General features: G+C 35.6%; 1 protein-coding gene across 1 annotated transcript in view; it reads right to left on the bottom strand.

Moving 5' to 3' along the window:
* Nucleotides 1-23,953, bottom strand: part of USP34 (ubiquitin specific peptidase 34) — a 216,415-nt gene that overhangs the window by 7,365 nt on the left and 185,097 nt on the right. Inside the window, exons 63-75 of the mRNA XM_069494805.1 lie at nt 21,881-21,929; nt 21,696-21,800; nt 21,571-21,615; nt 20,470-20,574; nt 19,215-19,362; nt 13,586-14,220; nt 11,130-11,284; nt 10,257-10,335; nt 8,576-8,702; nt 7,862-7,969; nt 6,578-6,682; nt 6,336-6,460; nt 5,219-5,342 (exon numbers count right to left, since the gene is read on the bottom strand). Coding sequence (XP_069350906.1) covers nt 5,219-5,342; nt 6,336-6,460; nt 6,578-6,682; nt 7,862-7,969; nt 8,576-8,702; nt 10,257-10,335; nt 11,130-11,284; nt 13,586-14,220; nt 19,215-19,362; nt 20,470-20,574; nt 21,571-21,615; nt 21,696-21,800; nt 21,881-21,929 — 1,910 coding nt within the window. The remainder of the gene's footprint in view (nt 1-5,218; nt 5,343-6,335; nt 6,461-6,577; nt 6,683-7,861; nt 7,970-8,575; nt 8,703-10,256; nt 10,336-11,129; nt 11,285-13,585; nt 14,221-19,214; nt 19,363-20,469; nt 20,575-21,570; nt 21,616-21,695; nt 21,801-21,880; nt 21,930-23,953) is intronic.

Here is a 23,953-nt window from a genome sequence, read left to right as displayed (position 1 = left end):
TAATACTACATAAGCATTATCTTAGGCAATATAACATCTAGGAATTCATCAATTTGATGTACTAGTTTGTAATATAGCAAGAAACATGCATACTTACTAATATAACCATTATTTTCCCTGGACCATCTTGTGGAAAATACCATGCCACCCATGGTGAGCTAAAGACACCTCTTTCACAGTGCCACTTGTTACCTCTCCAGATCTGTGCCTCCTTTGGAAGGAAGGCCATCTCTTTAGAGCAAGAAAGTTTCCATTTCTTTCTAGCATCTTAACAAAGCACAGAGGATGAGGAGCCCTTTGGTTCTGTGACTCAAGTTAGATGCCAATGCCCTCATACTATACACATGCCTTCTCCTCTAGAACCTTCTAGGGTATTTCACTTACTGGGTACAAAGCACAGGCAGATGCAATCACCAAAGTTCTCAGGCACACATCTAAGCTTTGTCTCTGTAAACAGCTTGGGCATATCTAAAATATATTGGCTTCTGTACCACTTATCTTTCTTCAACCTATGACCTTAGGCATTCTCAACAAGGTTCATACCCTGCCCCAACCCCACCCATGAAGGGACTAATTATACAAAAATAAAAAACTGTTCCAAATATATCCTTCCCTCATCAGTAACATCTTATAACTGTAGATGCTGCTGGGTGTGTTTAAAAAACACTTTTAAGAACTGCTTTTGTAGATAAAGTAGTATTTCAGATTATTTATACTTCCATGATTGCTGAAAGGATAACTTATTTCATATGTATATTTACTAATATGGTTTCTCCTATCTGAATTCAGTTGTGACTATCTAGTTTTCTATAGGAGTGTTTAATCTCATCCAAGCATTATCCAGGCCAATGGATGAAAGCCCAAGACTAATGCTTTACTCTGAGTGTGAATCATCACAACATTTTAGCCTAAGAATAGCACACATTTGATTTGTCTAACTCCCCTTGTTCTGACTTCACACCCACTAAGCAACCCACTGTTGCTCCTCTGGCTACCCATATAGGTTACTGGAAAAACTCTGATGGCTCAACCATGGTATATTCAGATCCCTGGGCCAATTCCTCCTCTTTATAAATCAACCAACTGGTAACCAACTCTGGGATTATAAATGTGTTTCCTAAATGTGATTATTATGTATTAGCCTAGCATAAATGGATTTACTCTTGGTGGGCTGGTAAAAGCTGGCTTCCAGTCTGCACTGGATGCTTGGCACTGGCTTAAGTATATTCACCCTAGGAAGGCTTTTAGGAAGTTAACCAGTCATTTCCCCAGACCATACTACTTTGATATGGCAAAGAGAGGAAGCATGAATCAGAGCTGTGTGTTCTATAGTTTGAATTTTTATGCTTTCTTTTGCCAATTATACTAAAAATTTTTAAAAATTTTACAGATTTTAGATTTTCTAGGCACATGTTACTTGCAAAATATCGATTTATTTTCATTAACGCATTAACAATATTTTTTAAAAATGTTAAATAATAAAGGTAATAGATCCTTGTTTTATCCCTGAAAATGAAAATTAATTAAACAGTGATGAAATCTAGGGATTTATTTTAGTTTATTTGAGCATCCCATTGTTGATTTTGCATGTGAAGGATGGTACCTAAAAAAGAGGTACGGTTATAGGGTTTGTAGTACTAGATTTCTACATTAAAAAATTTTTTTCCATTATAAAATCATTGCATGATCACTACAAATAATTTAAGTCTTACAAATACATTTAACCAAGAAAATAAAAACATCCCATAATTTCATTCTTAGAGTATAATCTGCTATTTTTTTTCTGTGCATGTACTAAAAGTGATTTTCCCCTTGTTTGTAAGAATTTGGTTATAATCTGCATACTGTTATTAAAGTTTTTTCATGTAACTCAAGGAACACTCCTATCTTGTTTTAAAGTCTATATAATATAGGTGAACCATGGTTTACTTAACTAAGCTCCTAATAGACCTTTTTGGGTTGTTTCCAGTTTTTACCCATTTCAAACGAAGTGAAAGTAAATATCCTCTGTATATTGTTATACACTCATATAAATAGAGCAGGGTGGATTCCTAGATCTGGTATTGCTGAGTCAAAGGCACAAACATTCTAAGTTCTAATTGGTAAGCCTAAACTGCCTCCCCAGATTGACTCTGACTAGCACTCCATTTATAAGATCTTCTCTTTCCCCAAACTGTTTAAAGATGGGTATCATCTAAACTTTATCTACCTCATAGTTTTTTTTTTTTTTTTTAGAGAGATAAATTGGTGTTTGCTTTCTTTATTAGTGAGGCTGGGCAACTTCTTATATGGTTACCAAACGTGCTTTTTGTGTGTGTGTACTACCTATTCATGTCCTTTGCTGATTTTGCTTAGTGTTCTTCATGATCTTAACAAATCCTAAAAGCTCTTTGTATACTGGCAATGTCAGCCATTTACCTGTTAAGTATGCAAACGTTTTCCCACTAGCTGTTTGTGTTTTAATTCAATTTATAGCATTCTTCACCATGTAGTATTTTAAATCTTTATGTAGTCGATGTAAAAAAAAAAAAAGTTGTTCAACTTGTTTAAAAAAAGTTCAAATTCTTTTTTTTAATTGAATTTTTTTTTTTTTTTTTAGAGACGGGGGTCTTTGCTTCTTGCCCAGGCTGGCCTCCCAATTCCTGGCCACAAGCGATCCTCCCACCTCAGCCTCCCAAAGTGTTGGGATTACAGGCATGAGCCACTGCACCTGGCCTCCACTTCTTATTTTATCGTTTCTGGGTTTTGTGTTCTGCTTAACATGGTCTTTCAAATCCCAAGGTGGTATTTCCTAAGATTGCATGTTTTTGTTTAATATTTCAAAATTTTTAATCCTCCTGTAACTAATTTTGGTCTAACGAGTAAAGTACATATTAAAGACTTTTGTCCCCAGAGAGCTAACCTCAATACCACCTATTCTCAAATTTGATATGTCATCTTTATTACCTACCAGATCCTCATGTATCCTTATGTTTGTTGGGGCTGTTTGTCCACTGTTCCGCTTATGTATTTCTGTACCTGTACCACATGGTTTTTAATCATTATAGTTTACTTTTGTGTAAGAAAGGGGAGAAAATACACCTATATTTGCAAAAAAGAAAAAAGGATAAACAAAAAATGAATAAAAATGGTGGGGGACAGATCTTTGAGTGTTATCTTGTGTACTTTTTTGATATTGAGTTGTGATCTATATTTATGTATTAAAGTCTAAAAGTACAATAAATTACTGTACCTGTAGTAAGTATTTTACAAATCAGTAGTGCTAGTCCCTCTTATTATTATTCCTTTTCAGAATTTTTTTAGGTCTTTGTCTAACCTCATATCCAAGACAATGTCCAATTTTCTATACTAAGACATAACCAACAAAAAAAAAAATCTCTTTTCCTGCTCAATTTGTGAAGATATTGGTTTATATTTAGTGCTGTGCCACTAGCTACATTTGGCTTTTTGGTTAAATTTAAAATGAACTAAAAATTCAGTTCCTTAGTAACACTTCAAGTTCTCTACACTCACAAATAGCTAGTGACTATCATACTGTGGATGGTGATGCAGTTAAAGAGTATTTTCATCCCTGCAGAAAGTTCTGTGTAACAATGCTAATATACAGAACCAAACACTATGAGGCAGCATTGACAGTGCTTCATGGTTCTAAGAGTGATCTGAGTATAAAATACCATGAAAGCTGATTCAGCTAATGTGACAGCCAGGTAAACATCCTTTCCCTTCCTCCCCTCTCTATGTTTAACTTCCTTGAAAGTGTGCATTTGTGTTGACAAAGGAAGACAATCCAAAAGAGGGTAGAACATTCATTACTTAGTCAAAGCTGTCCAAGTCGCTCGAATAGTTCCTTACGTAACTCTCGGTATAAATCATATGAATAAAATTACCAAGAACTTTTAAAAAGGTCAGCATCTTGTAAGTCCCCTTCCTTATATGGGTGCAAGGCTGTACTACTAGAACTCCTGGATATTTTCTTACACGTGATCATGGTCACTGCTAGGTTTTGGCCTTTTTCCAAGTGCCATAAAGCTGGTGCATAATTCTAAAACAGCCAATTTGAGCATATCCTCATCCCCCACATCTTGGCATTTCAGCCACACACATATATAACAGGTGGAAGGAAGGAACAACCCTTCAAATCTGAAGATGCTCTAATCACTTACCAATAAGATGGTTTTTCTGAAGAGGAATTATCCCTGACATCTGTTACCACTTCCTTCTTAGATTGTGAAATCTAAGGTAGGGTCACATCTTTTGCCCTACTCCCTACCTAGAATGGATCAAAACCTTTTCCGTGGGAAGGAGAGGGTTATGATTGAGAGGGAGTACAAGGGGGACTTCTATTCTATTTCTTGATCTGGGTGGTGGTTTCATTGAGTATTTCACTTCTCACCCTCTAAAACAAAACTACAAACACTGGAAAGGATTCTGGGCCACCCCTAATGAAGTCAAGAAAGAGGACACAAAGGCCTGGAACTCTGGAGGTCCTGAGACAGGGGACACCTAGAGGAGAGCTACATATCTTCTAGAGACTTATCAGCTAGAGGAAAGTCACCCAAAGGGAGCAGTTCCCAACAGCTCTCAGGCACATCCTTGTAGAGACAATATTACTGTCAAGATACTCAAGTTTTTTTCTCCCTCACGTAATTTGCTGATTTTGTTTTCTATTTCTTATACTCTCCCTTTACAGATTTCTATTCTTCTCACTCATCTATTTCATGAGACTTACCTCCTAATTACTCACATATGCACCTCTGCTTCACACTGGCAAGCCCACTCAGTTTGCTCTTGGCATTGCCAGCTCCAAAGCACAGCTGGCACTATAGATCTCATCTCACCCTCGAGATCAGGGCTGGGGAAGTCCACCTCTAAGCCTGCCTCCCTAAGCAGAGCAGTTTTTTTGTTTTGTTTTGTTTTACAAATTCTGCTGGGCAGATGGTGGAGGACTTGGGCTTCTATGTACAAAAGTGATCAATCAGCCCTACTCCACACTCCTTTATAGGCCAGCTGAAACTCTGGGCAGAACTATTCAATGGAAACCAGTAAGTTGGTGTTTTCTTAATAAAAATTAAAATGTTCCCAAGAATACTAATTAATATTTTTAAACATTCACTTTAAAAAAGAAAAAAAGGATTGTCTCATATTTTTTCTCCCCTTCCTGAATGGCTAGGGGCTTAAAATAATTCAGTGGAATTTACTGCTCATCTTTTATACTTACTCAGCTTAACTAATGTTTCAGTAAATTTTTCACAGTTGATTGCAACTCGGCATAATAGATGGATGAATTGATGATAAGAAAAGAAGTAGTCTAGCAGCATACGATCATAAACGTCATCTTTGCCCTGAAGGTTAAAGATGATAAAATGGTTGCACTTAAATTGTATAATAAAGAGCATATTTTGTGCAAATGTAATAAGTTTAACTAAAAAGCTGATTAAATCTTTAAATTCTATAAGAACCTAGTTTTAAAGTCCAAATTTCTAGTAATGTTAAGATCTTATTTTCAGTGTGCAAATGCTATAAATTAAAATTACCCATTATTTCTATATACTTTAATAAAGTAAAATTACTGTAGGATTTTAAAATTTGACACTTTAGTTCTATAGCCATATCATCAAGAAGAATGAATTTAATTTGATTTTTGAAATAGATTTCAAATTATTTCTGTAATAGTTACTAGAATGTTAATTATTTTTAATATTTTATCTTGTAAGAACTTTTCAAGTATACTTAAGATAAATGGATGGTGGGCATGGCAGAGTGTGAATGAAGTGTAGGTAAAGAAAGATACAGGGGAAAACTGTTTTAAAAAAATGTTGAAACTAAGATAAATTATCCTGTGTTGGTGTACCTTGTCTCTATAATTTAGAACTGACATTATTTTAGAATAAGCATTAGCGGACAGGAACCAGACTAAAAATGATGATAAATCTATCAATCAGTGATATTATGCTTAGTTCAAAGGAATCTAATTTAAGGGCAATATAAGAAGTCATTGATTATATGGCCAAATTTAAAAATAGTAAGTACCTAACTTGACTTTTCAGATTTAGATATATGACCCAGTTATAATTTAGCCTAGTGACAAATACTAAAGCTGACTATTAAGGTAATTTTTGAGGGGAAAAAAAAAACTTACTACTTGTGCTTATTGTTGATTTTGCAAATATTCAACCAACATTTCAGAGCACTAAAAGGAAAAAGACCAAATGAGTCTATTCTTCTTAGGATCCACAAAATGGTCACTTATGTCTAATCTACTCATAACTGCCAGGGGTGAAATTTTAAATTACTTTGTACTACAGAAACATGATTTTCCTGGCATCCCAACATACCTTACTGGTTTCCACCATTGTGGGCAAGAGGCACATATTGAGTTCAGGGCGCGGAGGCCGAATATTGCTTTTCCCTCCTATTAGCTTGATATTTTCTCGACAAGGGAAATAAGGTCCAAGAGACACTAAGACATTAAAAGTGTACAATAAGAATAAATGGAAAAAATAAATCTCCACGCTTCAGTGTTGCAGAAAGATTAAATGCGAACCATATTCAAGTATCGTGCTAGATGAATACCTACTTGGTATGTTACTGTGATGGTAAGTACAATGGTTGTGTTGTAGAAAGGGAACCAGAGTATGAAGAAAATCATGGGGACTCAAAAGTACAAGTTCCTTGAGGACATCTGAAAATAAACACACAATTTGGGTATTAAAAAATTGGAGTTATTTCTACCTGATACTATCAAATTCACAAATCCTATAACTGGTTGCCTTACTGAAACCAATTTAATTAGTCTAAAACTTTTAGCCGCTGACACTGGTAGAAATTCTGTCTGATCCTCAATCAAAGCTGGATCTACAGAGTTACTAACCACAACAGGGCCATCATTTGTAAACAGAAGTTTAAAATACTATTTCTAGGTATTTTATTTAACCAACAGATGCTTCATGGAGAAGTACAGTGAAGGAAATACTTAATGCGCATTGATTATGTATCTTCATAAAATCAACCACAAGAGCTTAGAAAGAAACCTAAGGTTCAAAGTTCTTTGGATCTGAGGGATAATCCTTAATCTATGTTTAACGTTTATGATGCTGGCTGGACTGATTCTTATCCTCTAATCACAAGAGTAAAGCTGTTGATGATTGGTTGTTTCTGGTCATCAGAGGTTACAGCCATATACCCCTCCCCTCTCTCTGGAGAAGTATAAAAAAGGTAGGCCAGTAATTACACAGAACATCAAGACTGATTGCTTGGACATGACAGCCAGAGTTATCCATGCTATTATGAGAAAGTGTAAACAAACAGTTATGGTCTCTAAACATTAGGACTTTAAGGCAGTAAAAAATTCAACATAAACTTAAAATGGGAGTCTTCTAACAGCTACAGATTGTCATTTTGTTACAAATATGCAATCAATAAAAAGGTGAAATACTCAGAACCTAAGAACAACTACTGAGAAGTGTATTCAGGCAAAAAAACTTACAGTGAAATAAGTACTCCCACTCCATACAATGTCAGCTCTATCTTATAAACATTTATATGATTCTACCTTGATTAAATAGGATCAGAGGACTGCAGAGCTGCAGAAACCAGGAGATGACTTAAGGTCAAAGAGCCCATATATATCAAATGACCTGCCCAGGATCATGTGGATAATTATCAGCAGGTTAAGAAATAGAACTCCATTTTCTTAGGACCTGCTAGGCAGTGTGAGTTACACATAAAAAGTACACACGTTTTCCAAACACTGCAGACCTAACCTTCATGTCTTACCAAACACAAACAAAAACAACAAAACAACTCACAAAAATGTCCTTCTACTAGGTTTTTACACAGGTGTATTTTTCAAGTAACTTACCTATACAGGCATTTCTAAGTTCTGGAGGACTATAGGAATTAAGAAGAGTTAACAGTTTATGAGCAAATTCAATTCGCTCCTGCCATTGGATTAGTGCTTGTTTCACATCTGCAAACATAAAAGCGTATATAAATATGCTATTTGAGATCAAACTTTCTCACATTTGTTTTTCTGTTGTAAACTAGAGAATGCTAAGAAATTCAAATTAATTACATAAATATTTTTGGTAAAAGCTAAGTCGTTATTTTTATGAAATGACTACTAATGTTAAACCTGCTAGATTTCCTAAAGTACATATTTCTGTGATGAGTATGTCCCATTTTCTAGGAATGTTTATGAAGTTCAGAGTTCACACTATCTTATAGAGACACAAAACAGATATGTTTTATATTTATTTCTCTTGAAACTACAAATGATCTAATCAAGTTTCCAGCTGGAGAATCTTCACAAAATACTCAATTTGTTACTGTGCTTGGAAATGTTTTCCAATCTCTGAGATCTTGACACTTACAGCATGTTTGTCTATTATATACAAGAATATTCCAATATTAAATCAGGAAGTCACGACAAAGATTTCCTCATGGTTAGCTAGCTTTGGTTCCATTTTCTGTGCATGAATTAGAGATAATGATAATTTCTCTGGGGTATGTGATTTAAAAACCACTTTCTCTTGAATAGTAACAAAACAAAAATAAGAACTAGGAATGACCAAACCTTTTCTTTGAAGATATGGGCGTGTAGACTTCAAAACCGAAAGGAATATTGACAGAAGTTCTACTAAATCTCCAGTCACGTGGCAAGCTGTAGCTTCATGATACATCATGTGCAAAGTGTTGAAAGACTACAAGTGATTTAAAAAAAAATTAAAGACTTAATTTCATTTTTACCTCTGAGCCACAAAATGGTAGTGCTCATCCTCTACGATAGATGTTTTTGGACTCAGACTCTATGTGGTTATGTATGTGACCAAAGCAAATATATCTGTTTTCTATCCAAAAGTCAAATTCCCCCATTCAGCTCCTTTTTAAGTCCTCATCTTCAGAGCTCTGCTATTTTGTGTATATATCCTAGTCTGAAGAAATAATTTGTTTAATCACTTTTCCCCTCCAGTATTTGCCCTAAGACTGCAAGCCTTAGAAATTACAAAGCATCAGGCAACAACAGGAAGATTAGGGAGAACAGGCAACAGCTTTAACTGATTTCTCAGGGCCTCTGTATAAAAACAATGGTGAAATGGTTGTCAGCCATACTTAAAACAGTAGGCCTGAAAGAGATAAAAGAGCTCCAAAAGTAGGAATTTAATTCCTTTAATTATATTGGCTTGTTAAATCTTAATTCCTTTAACTCTATTAGCTTAATTGAGCCCTTAGTTTTTCCACTATTTCATTTTACAATTAAGCATCCTTCTAATCCTTCTTGAATCAGTGCACCATCGTTGATACACTACTGACCGTTCAAAAGTCAAAATTCTTAGCTTAGAATCTGTGGCAGTACCTAATCTGAACAATGTACTTGTACAGTATTTAACCTGTAAGCTGTGAGGACAGGAACCATGTATGTCTTGTTCACTGCTATATCCCCAGTGCCTGGCACAGAGTAGACATTCAAACATCTGTTGAATGAAATTCTCACTACTCCTCTTTATATACCTTTTTGTGTTTGGTTTTTTTTAAGCCAAACAGAAATAGTTGGCATTCCTCCAATACAACCAATACTTTCTTGCCTCACTGCTTATGAAGTCATTAATCTAAATGTTCTCCCACTTACCTTTTCAAGTCCAAATTCTTCAAAGTGCAGTTTCAAACATGTTCTATGCCTATCATTAACTGAAAAAACTATCTTACCTTTTAATTCTTATGGTACTCTTGGCATGTACTCTTTTCTTATTTCCATTATTAGAATAAAGGGTATGATGTACCTCTCATGGCTTTAAAGCCATGTCACATTTGTGGATGTTCAAGAATTATGGGAAGAATGAATGGCTGATTTTAACCAATTTAAAAGGCTCACTGGCTTCCTCTGATGATGCTAATCTCAGTTTCCATACTCTGTCAAATAAGTGGACTCTTGGGAAATTATGTCTGCCCTTGATTAAATCATATGAAATTTGTTTCCTTACAAATGACATGACTAAAACTAGTCTATTTCTAATGGTTGCTTCTAAATACAAAATGAGGGGAAAGGTATGGAATTACTGTGGAAAAATAAACAGTACCCTAAAAATTATGACCTAATTATTCTTGGAATATAAATTCACATTTACTGATATATATAATTATAATCCTGTCACCTGTAAAACATTCTACCATAAACTCTAAATGTCCATGAAACAAGAAGTCTTGGTGAGAACATTGAAATGATATAAATCCACACTAAAATGTAATAAGATATTTACCTCAGTCATTAGGATCAACCCTCGATTAAATACAACAAGAAGTCTGTCTTCATCAGATTCTAGTAGTATTCTGAAGGCACTAAAAGAATAAAGTCCAGTTTGAGAATTCTGAATCAGAACAGAAAACTTAGGTGATGAAAAAAATAAACAAAAGTAAAATTGTTGCCCAGGCTGGAGTGCAGTGGCCACGACTACAGCTCACTGCAGCCTTGAACTCCTGGGCTGAAGCGATCCTTCCTGCCTCAGCCTCCTGAGTGGCTGTGACTACAGGCACGTGCCACCACGCCCAGTTGATTTTTTTTCACATTTTTTTTTCTTACAGACAGGGTCTAACTATGTTGCTCAGGCTGATCCCAAATTCCTGGGCTCCAGCAATCCTCCTGCCTTGGCCTCCCAAGGTGCTAGGATTACATGTGTGAGCCATAACACCAAGACAGTTATTTCACTTTTTTTTTTTTTTTTGAGACAGAGTCTCACTCTGTTGCCCAGACTAGAGTGCCGTGGCGTCAGCCTAGCTCACAGCAACCTCAAACTCCTGGGCTCAAGAGATCCTCCTGCCTCAGCCTCCCGAGTAGCTGGGACTACAAGCATGCACCACCATGCCTGGCTAATTTTTTTTTTTCCTGTATATATTTTTAGATGTCCATATAATTTCTTTCTATTTTTAGTAGAGACAGGGTCTCGCTCTTGCTCAGGCTGGTCTTGAACTCCTGACCTTGAGCGATCCACCCGCCTTGGCCTCCCACAGTGCTAGGATTACAGGCATGAGCCACCACGTCTGGCCCAGTTATTTCACTTTTAATGTCAAAATGATGGTCCCCATCCCTTCACTTGAAAACACAAAACAAAAAACACCAGAAAACATCTTTTTACCTTATTAAAGTAGTCCAGCAGGAGCGGCCATCTAAGCAACGTAAATAACAACTTATGGTTGTTTTCTTAAATTGTTTAATATCTTCTAATTCTTCTCTCATATCTGGCCTCTGAGCTATAAACAGCTGCATCAGGTTAAATAGTTCTTCCACTGCCTAAAAAGGCAAATAAGCAATATGATGATCTTTTAACTCTAGAGCATTTTAGAACATCTACTTCTCATTTCTGAATGTTATGCTCATTAGCCAACTCAAAATGATACAAACAAGTTAGATTACACTACTATTCGTGAAGTTATAAACTCAGTAATAAATTCTATTTTAAAAATTTAATATATTATGCCACTAAAAAATCAGCAAATCTTACATTAGACGTTCAGAAAAATTAAAAACTGCAAGTAAATATAGTTCATTTTTAGTTTTAATACTGTTTAAAGCATTAGTTCTGTAACTTCAAATGTGTGTCCAGAGACATGCCACACAAATCCCCTGCTCCCTTTTCTTTAAAATGTGAAATCATTACTTTGTCACAAAGATTTTAAATGTCTAAATTATACTTGAATTGTTAATAATACTTTTTCTGAGATAATCCTTTGTGCCAACGTTAGACCTTTCTAAGCTGATGTTCAAGTTCCTGATGGATGAAATGCGGAAACTATATTTTAGTAAAATCACTAGCTGTGATCTTATAGAGATTTGCTTATGTGCGTGTTAGGTTTGCTCTTCTGACACACACTTGTCAATGAACTGAAACCTCCAGCTTCACATGTTTCATAGCAAAAATTGTTGTAAACGCCATTTTCATGAAAATTTCCAATAGATAAGCTCTAAAATAAAGGACATTACATTTCAGTGATGTCAAGGGCAAGAAACAACATAGAGGGATATGCATTCTAATTCACCTAGTATTCTAACTCTGGACATCACATTTAGTAACTATGTCAAATATTACTCGTGAATATGATAGAGATAAACTCACTGAAACTTAATAAATCCTGTTCTGACTCCTGTGAAATCAAAAAGACTCTGTATTTTTACAGCCTTGGTTTTGAAGTCCTTGATACTTAACACACTTACTCTCTTTCCTCCTCTTTCCATTAAATAATTTTCTTGAGTGGACATTATTCTTTCTGGGTGAGAGATTCTAAACAACTCACCAAATCATCTACAAAGGAGAGTTTAGTCTACAAAGGACAGACTGTATAGGACAGTTTACAACAGATTAAGAGGCAATAGGGCTAGGCGCGGTGGCTCACGCCTGTAATCCTAGCACTCTGGGAGGCCGAGGCAGGAGGATTGCTTGAGCTCAGGAGGTCGAGACCAGCCTGAGCAAGAGAGAGACCCTGTCTCTACTAAAAAGAGAAGAAATTAGCCAAACAACTAAAAATAGAAAAAATTAGCCAGGCATGGTGGCGCATGCCTGTAGTCCCAGCTACCCGGGAGGCTGAGGCAGGAGGATCTCTTGAGCCCAGGAGTTTGAGGTTGCTGTGAGCTAGGCTGACACCACGACACTCTAGCCCAGGCAAGAGAGTGAGATTCTGTCTCAAGGAAAGAGAAAAAAAAAAAAGGCAATAGTGAAAAGTAATATCAAGGGGCTGGGTATGGTGGCTCACACCTGTAATCCCAGAACTCTGAGAAGGTGAGGCAGGAGCATCACTTGAGGCCAGGAGTTTGAGACCAGCCTGGAAAACATAGTGAGACCCTGCCTCTTAAAAAAATAAAAATAAAAATAAAAAATTTAGCGAGTGTTGTAGTATATATCTGTAGTCTGTAGTCGTAGCTACTTGGATGGCTGAAGTGGGAGGATTGCTTGAGCCAGTGAGCTATGATTGTGCCACTGTACTCTAACCTGGGTGACAGAGTGAGACACTGTCTCCAAAACACACACACACACAAGAAAAGTAATATACAGAGGGGAAAAAATTTAATATGAAGCCTACAAGTAGTCTCCAGAGAAAAAGGGACTTAGACTGCATATACTTGCACCTTGACAGATCTCTTAACCATTTCATTCTCTTGGATGCAGCTTGAGAAACAATACTAGGGAATACTACTAGTTTAAGATAAAATACTGTCTAGCTCACAGCTTAGAACAGCATGTAGATCTTGAGTACCAAATTTTTAAATAGTGAAATACTCATGTCCTTAAAACTGTATTACAAAGTTGAGATTCTTCATTAGGCACACATGAAAGACAAATTTACAAACCCATAAATTAAAATAGATAAGCTCTATTAGAGACAAAATTTTAACTTCAACCTCAAAATACTTACCAATTTTATAATAATATAGCATTTTATATGTGTATTCAAGAAAACAAATATACATTAAGTCCTTAAGAAAGAATGGTTAGAGTTAGACTACTCTATATTTTGACACCACTTCCCATAACGAGAAAAAAACAGGTATTTCCAATCAATTTGAGGACACAGATATAAGAGTATCAATTTTACTCACTCCAGGGTATTGGCTGGCATGTGGTGTAAGATTCTTAAAGGCCCACTGGATGTTCTGGTGAGAAGCCAGTTGTCGTGTGAATGCAGGAGACTGCTCACAGCAGAGCCTCAGAATGCCATAGTAGGCAGGCAGCATCCCACGGTTAAAAAGCACCACATCCTGATCATCATGGTCAGCAAGGATGTAATTGAAGGCAATGTTCTTGGTTACCACTGGGTTCTGAACAATAAGGCGGATATTCTCTGGACAGTCAGCACACACATTGTACCAAAATGAAAGCAAAGCCTGTTTATTGTGATTTGTAGCTATTGCTGGCTCAGAAAGTTTAGGCTGGAAAAGGTTCCACAAATCCATGAAATATGTGGAAAACATCAGCTTCTCAGTTTTGGAAATTAAACAGTAAGTCATAAAGCTAAAATAGGGCACTAGCTTTGTAGTGCCGTGAACAGCAGCATCAACATAAAGTTTGGCTCTTGAGAGCAAACCAAGGAGCACGTTGTAGACCTGATGTAGGACTACTGTTGTGTCTGGACTGAGTGGAAGGTCACGGGTTGGGATGTGCAAAGACCTTGTTGACCGGAACATCTGGCGGAATGAATTGCTTGGTATAAGGGACACCAGAAGATAAGCTGCAGCTATAAAATGTAAAACAAAACTGTCAGATCCTTATAATATATAAAATAGACTGAAGAGCAGTCATTAAACACAAAGCCACTCTTCCCTTTAATAACTAAAATTCATAAAAATTAAGGGACATGAACATCTCTTTTAATATCTTTCTGCTTTACCCTTGACTCCACAGAAAGATCCTAAGGGGTGACAGAAACAGACACCTTCCATTCTGCCACTATTAAGTGGTGACAATAATCGCCATCAGCAGAAACAGTTTTTAAACCTCTTTTGTTTAGCATTCCCGAAATGTAGACTTTTCCCACTTTATCATTTATTTCTTCTCAGGAAGTAGTATGATTTGACAGAGGGAACACAGCATTCAGAGCCAGAAGACATACCAAAAGGTGCCTGACATGATCAAACCATTTAACGTTTTATGGTCTTAGTTTTCTTCTTACTTAAAAAATAATGGTATGGCTGGGCGCGGTGGCTCACGCCTGTAATCCAAGCACTCTGGGAGGCTGAGGTGGGAGGATTGCTCAAGGTCAGGAGTTCGAGACCAGCCTGAGCAAGAGCGAGACCCCAACTCTACTAAAAAGAGAAAGAAATGATCTGGACAGCTAAAAATATATATGGAAAAAATTAGCCGGGCACAGTGGCACATGCCTGTAGGCCCAGCTACTCGGGAGGCTGAGGCAGCAGGATTGCTTGAGCCCAGGAGTTTGAGGTTGCTGTGAGCTAGGCTGATACCATGGTGAACAGAGCGAGACTCCGTCTCAAAAAAAAAAAAAAAAAGGTAAATTATTTTGTAATAATTTATAGATAATGGTAAAATATACTTAAGTTCTAAAGATAGAATGGGATCTATATAAAAGTCCTTTGTATTATATTAAGATTATATATATGCTAATTATAGAACATTAACTTTGGAAAATCTTTAAAAGTCTTCTAAGGCTGAACTTATACCCAAAGAAAGAATCCCTCTTTCAAAATACCTGAAAACTGTTATTAAGCCTATATTATAATTCTGAGAGGTAACAACATATTAGTTGAGTCCACTTATAAAAGTACTATGAGCCAAACATTAAGCTAGGTACTTTATAAATATCTCATTTAATCCTTACCATGATGTTACACTGAAAAATCTGAATCTTGGAGAAGCAAAGACCAAAGTCACACAGATAAAGAGGTGGAGCCTAGATTACGCCCTGAGAAACAACGATGATGAAGATGATAATGGTAAAACAATAACAGTAATAACAATAATAATAATAATTGCTACCATTTACTGAATGTATACTATTTGACATTATAATTTTATGTGGCAGGCATTGCTTTTATTTATCCCCACTTTTACTCAGGCTTAAAGCAGTAAGACTACCTATGATTACATAGCTAGTAGCAGAGCTGGGATTCAAATCTGGACTGTCAAACTCATGAGCTAGTGCTCCTAACAACATTTGCTTCCTCAAAACTTTCTAACACCTCAGTTTAGGTTCTTTTCAATATACCCACTGGTTCTGTTGCCCAGTAATTTATCTATAATTTGATAACTTCTATATGTATTGTCAAACCAAACAGTTAGGGTTTCTAAAAATTGTAGTTTATTTTCACAGATTTATTTTCAAATGAAACTTTATTTGTGGATGATACTCCATTTTCTACATATTTCTTTACCTATATACTATTCTGATTTTTTAAGGCTCAGTTTGGTATGTGTCTCAAATGCAAAAATTTTTTTTTGTATACAAGTGCAACTGAGAAAAGCAATTTGTGATTTTAAAAAGTCATTCAGTTTAAGTTATATACTTTCTACCCTAACATTTTATTAAGAAAATTTTAGTACACTAAAAAGTTGAAAAAACTGTACTGAAGACCTATGGATTAACATTTTGCTTTGCTTTATCACATACCTAACCATCTCATGTCTGTAAAAGCTACTTTTTTTTTTTTTTTGAGACAGAGTCTCACCCTGTTGCCCTGGCTAGAGTGCAGAGGCACGATCATAGCTCACTGTAATCTGAAACTCCTGGGTTCAAGTGATCCTCCTGCCTCAGCCTCCCCCAGGCAGCAGCTGGGACTACAGGTGTTTGCCACCATGCTCAGCTAATTTTTTCTATTTTTTGTAGAGATGGAGTCTTGCTCTTGCTCAGGTTGGTCTCGAACTCCTAACCCTCAAGCAATCCTCCTGTCTTGGCCTCCCAGAGTGCTAGGATTACACGCATGAGCCACCACACCCAGCCTAAAAGTTACTTGCTTTTAAATAAAAAATAAGTTCTGCTAGGGAAAAAGAAAACTTTCCAATTACGCTTATCTTTAAGAACAGGTAGGAAGGTTAATTTGGAAGAATAGGCCATCTGGTTAAAAAGTGCCTTGCTATAACTTAAAGAGTCCTTGGGTATAGTTTTTACTATAGAAAACTTAGAACAAATCTACTTCCATTTCTTTATGGCAACTCTTCGACTATTTTAAGGCACTCGTGACTCCATTTTTCTTCTTTTCTCTACATTAAACATTCTCAGTCATTCCTTAAAATTATTTTGTTGTATTTGTAAGTATTTCTATGTGGCTTTTATACATTTTACTTTAATTTTTATTTTAGGTATAACTAATTCTTTTCAAATATTTGGGCCCTTTTTTCAAGTTACAGATGTCAAAAGCACTTTACATAGTCTTCACTACTGTAATTTTAAAATGATGCATTATAATAATTTGTTTCCTAATGGAACAGTTTTTAACTGTTCAAAATCATAAGTAATGCTACTGGGCATCCACATACTGGATGACTTACTTATACCAGAATCCCTAAAAAATGGTATTACTGAGTTAAAAAGAGTATAACATTTTTAAGGATCTTGAGCAGTATTAATTTACAGTGTTACTGCAATGTGTAAGAATGCCATTTCCTCCGTACTGTCATTGATATTGGGTGTAACAGCTGACTAAAACACTTTTTCTGGTGCCCAGCATAGGTTTCTTTATTGTTTTATGCTCAGGGGGGTCAAGACATGAATGATAACCAGCATACATATCAGCTATTACAAATATCCCATTATTGTGGGGTTAACTAAACTGGTAGGAAAAACAAGCCCATGAGCAGAGTGCCGCCAAGGCCAACCCACGGGTCCCTCCCACTGAAAGGTGTTTCTCTCATATAAACTCTTTATTTAAGAATAGGTAAAACAGACAATTCCCATATACCCCTCACTCAATTTCCCCCATTGTTAACATCTATTATAACTATGGTACATTTGTTGTGACTAAGGAACCAACACTGGAACACTACAATTAACTAAACTCCACGCTTTAAATTTCACTAATTTTATCCTAACGTCCTTTTTTTTTTGTTCCAGGATCCCATTACAGTTTAGTTGTCATGTCTCCTGAAGTTCCTCTTGGCTGTGACAATTTCTCAGACTTCCCTTGTTTTTGATGACCTTTACATTTTTGAGGAATACCAGTCAGGTATTTCATAGAATGTCTCTCAAACTGAGTTTGATGTATATCATGGTGAGACTCTATGAGTTTCTGATAGGAAGATCAAAGAGATGAGGTATCCTTCACAACACACCCAATCAAGGGTACACACTATCAACCTGACTTAAATCAGTGGTGATGTTAACCTTAACCCGGGCTGAGTTACTCTCTGTCAAGTTTCTTCACTGCAAAGTTACTATGCCACCTCCTGCATTCTACTGTTTGGAAGGAAGTCACTAAGCTCATATTTAAGGAATAAGGAGTTTAGCTCCATCTCCTGTGTGGGGTGAGGAGTGTACATAAATTATTTGCAATTCTTCTGTATGGGAGACTTGTTTCTTCATTTATTTATTTATTCAATCATTTATTTACATTACCATGGACTCATGGACATTTATTTTATGCTTTGGGTTATAGTGTTACTTGTTACCAGTGCTATGTTCCTTATTTTGTTACTAAAATCGTTCTAGCTTTGGCAAGTGGGAGTTCTTTTAGGTTAGTTCTGTGTCCCTTTGACATACCCTCATCATTTTGTTTTTTGACTACTTCTTCACTTTCTGGCAATATAAGCAGCTCCGGGCTCATCTTGGATAACCCCTGCCCTAGCCCTAAATATTAGCCATTTCTCTAAGGAGCTGTGAATCCTTTTACTGGAGAATGGTATTCGGAATCCAACACCCAGGTAGGTATTGGATGTATTTGTTGTTATTGGAGTATCACTGATTCTAGGCCCTCTCAGTGAACCGCTACAAAATGTTTTTAATAATTAAAGATATTTTAAAAATTAACTAGTTTTTCATTTATTTGAACTATCAAAAGTGAACATATTCTGTGTTTATTTACAAGCAATTTTCTATTTTGTGAGTATCTTTTTGATATTTGCCCATCCGTCTTTCAGGATCTTTGTTTATTCTTTACTGGCTTATGTACAATAACAAAGGTGTTTATCATCTAACTCCCATAATTTCAGTCACTATTTTCTCTCAGCTTATTTTATGTCTTTATTACTATTTTACTCTTAACCTTCTCAAGAAGGTTATTTTTAAAACAGGGTTTTCTGATCCTTCCTCCCTTCACTAATTCGGATTATACCCTGTCACTCTATTAAGCAAGGACACAAAAATGACAGCAGTGATGGTGTCACCCAAGAAATAAGATGGTTTCCTATTTTTTTTTTTTTTTTTTAAAGAGACCAGTTCTTGCTTTGTCGCCCAGGCTGGAGTGTACTGGTGCAATCACAGCTCACTGCAGCCTCAAACTCCTGGGCTCAAGTAATCCTCCTGCCTCAGCCTTCCGAGTAGTTGGGAGTATAGGCGCACACCACCGTGCCTGGCTGATTACCTATTTTTTAAAAAACAAAAACACTGTAGATATTTGTAAAACACTGTCATAGTTTTCCAAATACTAATATAAACTTGGCCTTTAAAAACAACATCTCAAAGACCTTTGCTTGTATAATAATGGGCTATCATAGTTGTCTGAAAACAAAGCATCACTTTGAATAACAAATGGTTTGTTAAATTCTGAGTATTTGACTTACAAGTCCTGACTCTAGGATAATTGTGAGCCAAAAGAAACCGCTCAACCCAGTTTTCCATGTTCTGTAGGACCCAGCTGTGTGCCAGTTTATTTCGGGGTGTCTGTACTGCCAACCAATCCAGACACTGAGAAGGATTATATTCAATCACCTACAAATAAAATGACGAGAATAGAGTATAAGGCCAACCGAATAACCAGTTACTTTTACACTTAGACTTTTTGTATGTGCTATTCAACATTTAGAGCTAAAGTAGTTTTTCAAAAACTAGAGCTTAAAGGAAGTTTCACCCATATATTTTCCCATTCTTAAAGGTACTTGCTTTTATCAACAGGAAATATTCAGGAAAATTTGTTACTGGGTTTACAAAATAAATTTAAAATAACCAAGTATTATAACAGAAGACAAATATGAGAACTCATTGAGCTCTTGGTCTTGCTGACTTTGTAAATTTATTTAAAAGTACTTTTAATTCTCTAACTTTCTCATCTTTACTTTATGCCATGCCTGTTTCCACTTTATTGCATGCCCAAACTGTTATTAGGTGTGAATGTAAAGTACTCATTGTACTGCCCCAGAGAGTTTTTTCAAGGGAAAAGAGAATCTTCAGAATCTAGAGCAGGGGTTAGAAACTATGGCCTACAGGCCAAATTCTGTGGCCGCCCGTTTTTGTTGTTTTGTTCGAACACAGTCACATCCACTCATTTATTGTCCATGCATGCTTTTAGGCTAAAATAGCAGAACTGAGTAGTTTCAACAAGACAGTATGATCCACAAAGCCTGAAATATTTGCTATCTGGCCCTTCAGAGAAAACATTTGCTCACCCCGGTCTCGAGCTTTTCCAGAACTCACCAAGGAGAAATTTTCTGACCTCAGCAGTAACTCTGGAGGAAAGGAAGTGGTTGCTGCTTTCTCTATCATTTCTGTCAACTGCTGAAAACATGTGGTTTGTATTTCTAGGGCTTCCAGTTGCTTTATGGAATCTTTTTTGAGAATAGGGGAATAAGAACTTTGAATTGGCTGAAGTTGTTTATGACTCTACGACAGTATCGTTAAAATGCCTGGGAGACAAGCTAAGAATTCTTTTTCCCCGCCAAACCTTCTGACTGAAGCTCCTCTTCTTCCTTGGACGTTTGACTTACTAAAACCATTCTGGGGTACCCAACTAAAAAGAAACTGATACTTAAAATGGTAGTGACTGTATTATAAAAACAAAATCCTCAGAAACAAATTCTGAAAACATGCTACAAGACTTACCTCCCATATCCTCTGCAGAATATAAGATGCAAAGGGAGGCATTCCTGGAGGTCCCCCAGCAAACTCCATTAGCATAGTTAATAGTTTAAAGAAAGGATTGGCTGCCTGTAAAGACACATAAATGATTGTGTATTTAGATCCATCTGAATCCATCTCTTTCAGCAGAAAAGAAAAATATGCTCTTTTGCACATCACATTTAAATCTGCTGCGTTAGGTTAGCAGTCCTTAGTGCTTCTGCATGTGAACTTGAACTCCCATAAAGCAGAAGAATAACGGGACACAAAGTCAAATGTGTGGGAGCCACATTTAACAGATTTTTCTGGATGTCAAAAGCATTTGGAAGACAACAGTTTTAAAAATTATTTTGTAAATTGCTAAATAAACATCATATACATGGTGTACAACATGTTTTAAAATATATATAAATTGAGAAATGGGTAAATCAAACTAAATAACATATACATTATCTCATATACTTATTTTTTGTGGTGAGAACACAAAATCTATTCTCAGTGGTTTTCTCAAGTATACATTGTTATTAACTATAGTTACCATGTTGTATAATACATCTCTTGAACTTACTTCTCCTAACTGAAATTTGTTTCCTTTGACCAGTATCTCCCCAACCCCCAAAATAAATTTTGTTAATGAGACAATCATGTTCTATTAAAAAATTTAGATTAAAATTTCCTGTGGCAATCTATAGCAATACATGTTACTGTCTGACATGTATTGTTAAAGTAGCCATAACATTTCTATTTTCCTCTTATTCCTCCATGTATGCAGAGGCCTATTTACTCTATTTTTTCTTTGAGCACAACCATAATATATGCTCCCTATCAAACAACTTTAAAGCTCAGCATTTGGAGGCACTCTGATATGTTCAATTTACATGTATATTTAGTTGGGAAAGTTATATTTGTGATAAGACATGAAAAGGTAATTCAGTTTATTCACATTATACATTTAAAAATAGGTTACTGTGTTACGGAAGAAACCTTGGTAATTTTTTTTTCAAGAACAACTAGAAAGGCTCATTTGAAAGCACTACCAGTGTTTACAACAATTTTAAAAACATGAATTAATAAATGTTTACATACCTCAGGGGTCAACTTTGCTATTGATGTGAAAAGCATAGATACAATCTAAAACAGAAAAAGGAGGATTTCAGGATATTCTTTTTAAAATTACCAAAAACCTTTTAAGACTGTTTCTTAGCACTTACATGTTCTGCAAGTCGATTATTGTATCGACACAGGCTGAAAATCAGATTACACGTTTGTCTTATATTGATGCCATCACGAATATGTTGAAACAAGAATGGAAATCCCTGTTAAAAGCAAAAAGTTGTTCATTTAGCAACTTTTTTTTTGTGATGGTCAAATTGTCTAACATTAGAGAAGGTATTACCTTTCCTCCTGTTAATGCTGCCATGTCAGTCTGTGATAATGTCAAATGCCTAAAAGAAAATATTAGTGGAAATAAGTTTTTCTTCTCCCTGTATTACTTCATAGCTATCTGCATCATGATAAGCAATAATATTGATTGTAACTGTACCAACCTGCCATCATAAAACGACTTTTGAGTATTTTGCTAGCTAGACTTGTTTGCTAAGCATCATTTAGGCAATTTTCCCCAAGATCCCAGGATTGGTAAATGGAAGCCCAAATCTACTTTATTTTCATTTAATTAACTCAGTATTTTAGTATATGAAAACGCTAGGATGGGCCTGATTTGACTTACAGAGCTGTTGTCTTGACATGAGACCCTTCAAAACCAAATGGAATCAGTTTACCTCCCAGTTTAAAATTACTGAGTATTCAACTTGATATAGAAAATTTCAGATATATAAAAAATAGAATTGTATAAGATCCCATCACTCAGCTTCAAATTTACCAAAATAGCAGCCAGTCTTGTTTCCTTTGTACCCCCACCCACTCAATATAGATTATTCTGAGGCAAACTCCAGGTATTTTATCATTTAATCCATAAATCTTAAATCTCTAACAGATAAATTTCAAAAACATAACCACAGTACCATTATTCATGCCTAAATTAAGTCAACAATTCCTTACTATCGTACAATATCCAAAGTAAAAATTTACTCAGGTTTCTAAAAAAAAATTTTATAGTTATTTTACTTGAATCAGGACCCAAATAGTCTTTTGTTGCAATTGGTTGAAATGTCTCTTAAATCTTTTAATCTATTGGTTTCTCCTCCAACTTTGTTTTCATCTTGACAATTTATCTGTTAAAGAAAGCAGGTTATTTGTCCTGTACAGTTTCCCACATTTATATTTTGCTTGTGGTGGTATTTTAACATGTTTTTCTGTCCTTGTATTTCTTGTAAATTGGTAGTTAGATTTAGAGACTTGATCAGATCTAGGTTTGACTTTTTAATCAAGGATATTTTGTAGGTTTTGATGTGGATTTTCATCAGGAGGCATACAAAGAAGGGTTAGTCTTTTTGTAAGGTTTTCAGCCAATGATGACCGTTGTCTAGATCCATTATTTCATTTGGGGTTGCAAAATAGTGATATTCTAATTCCAATCGTCCTTGCTCATTTATTTGCTCAAGCACCATTTGGTTACCGAGAGGTATACTTCTTGCAGGTAGAATAAATGTTTGATATTGTTTCCAGTATTTAATGATTTTCAAAATAATTATTTGATTTCCTAGTACACTCTAAAGGTTGCCAGTATGTTTTTAAAATTCTTTTTAGGTATCCTTAGAAATTCATGGATTTAAACATCTTTGATGTGTTCCACAGTCCACTGCAGTTATTCTTATTATTGATGCTCAAGCTGTTCAATCTATGACCAGTAGTCAAGTTGGTTCGAGTCCTTTTAACATGACCTCAATAGACTTCGATAGCTTCCTTGTTTTCCAAAATGATAAAACATTCCAGACTTTTCATTCATTTCCTTCCCAGGACATGGAATAGGACATTTTCCCAAGGAACCTAAATTTTTCCAGTGGGAAATGAAATCTAGAGACTACAACAGGAATACTCATTGATTCTGGCTTGTACAGGGTTTCTAGACCTTTTCAGAAAACAGAGGTAGGTAATACATTTTCTGTGTGCTTAAGACAAAAGAAACCATGAACTCATACTGATATTTCCAATTCAAATTCAGTTTTGAAGAAATTATGTAAAAATCCTACAATTTTATATCTTTCTTCTTTTGCTGAAAATCTTGGTTTCTAATGACAACAATTAATTATTTGCTTTATTCTATAATATATACATATCTTCAGAATAATTCTAGTTATATTAACAAAAACATAATTACTGAAACATTTTAAGACAATTTTGCAATTCTTTGTCTTTCATGTACATCCCATTAGGAATTTATAGTTAACGTGTTCTAAAGTCACTTTAACTCCTCTTAACCTGCTTAATATATAGTTAGGTTCATCTATTTCATTGTGCTTTTGATTTTTAGAGATTGCTTTTTATTAATTTATTTGCTTATAATTAT

This window comes from Eulemur rufifrons, chromosome 19, assembly GCF_041146395.1.
Source record: "Eulemur rufifrons isolate Redbay chromosome 19, OSU_ERuf_1, whole genome shotgun sequence".
NCBI lineage: Eukaryota > Metazoa > Chordata > Mammalia > Primates > Lemuridae > Eulemur > Eulemur rufifrons.
Note: the sequence above shows the minus strand (reverse complement) of the source record. Positions and strands in the feature narration are given on the sequence as shown.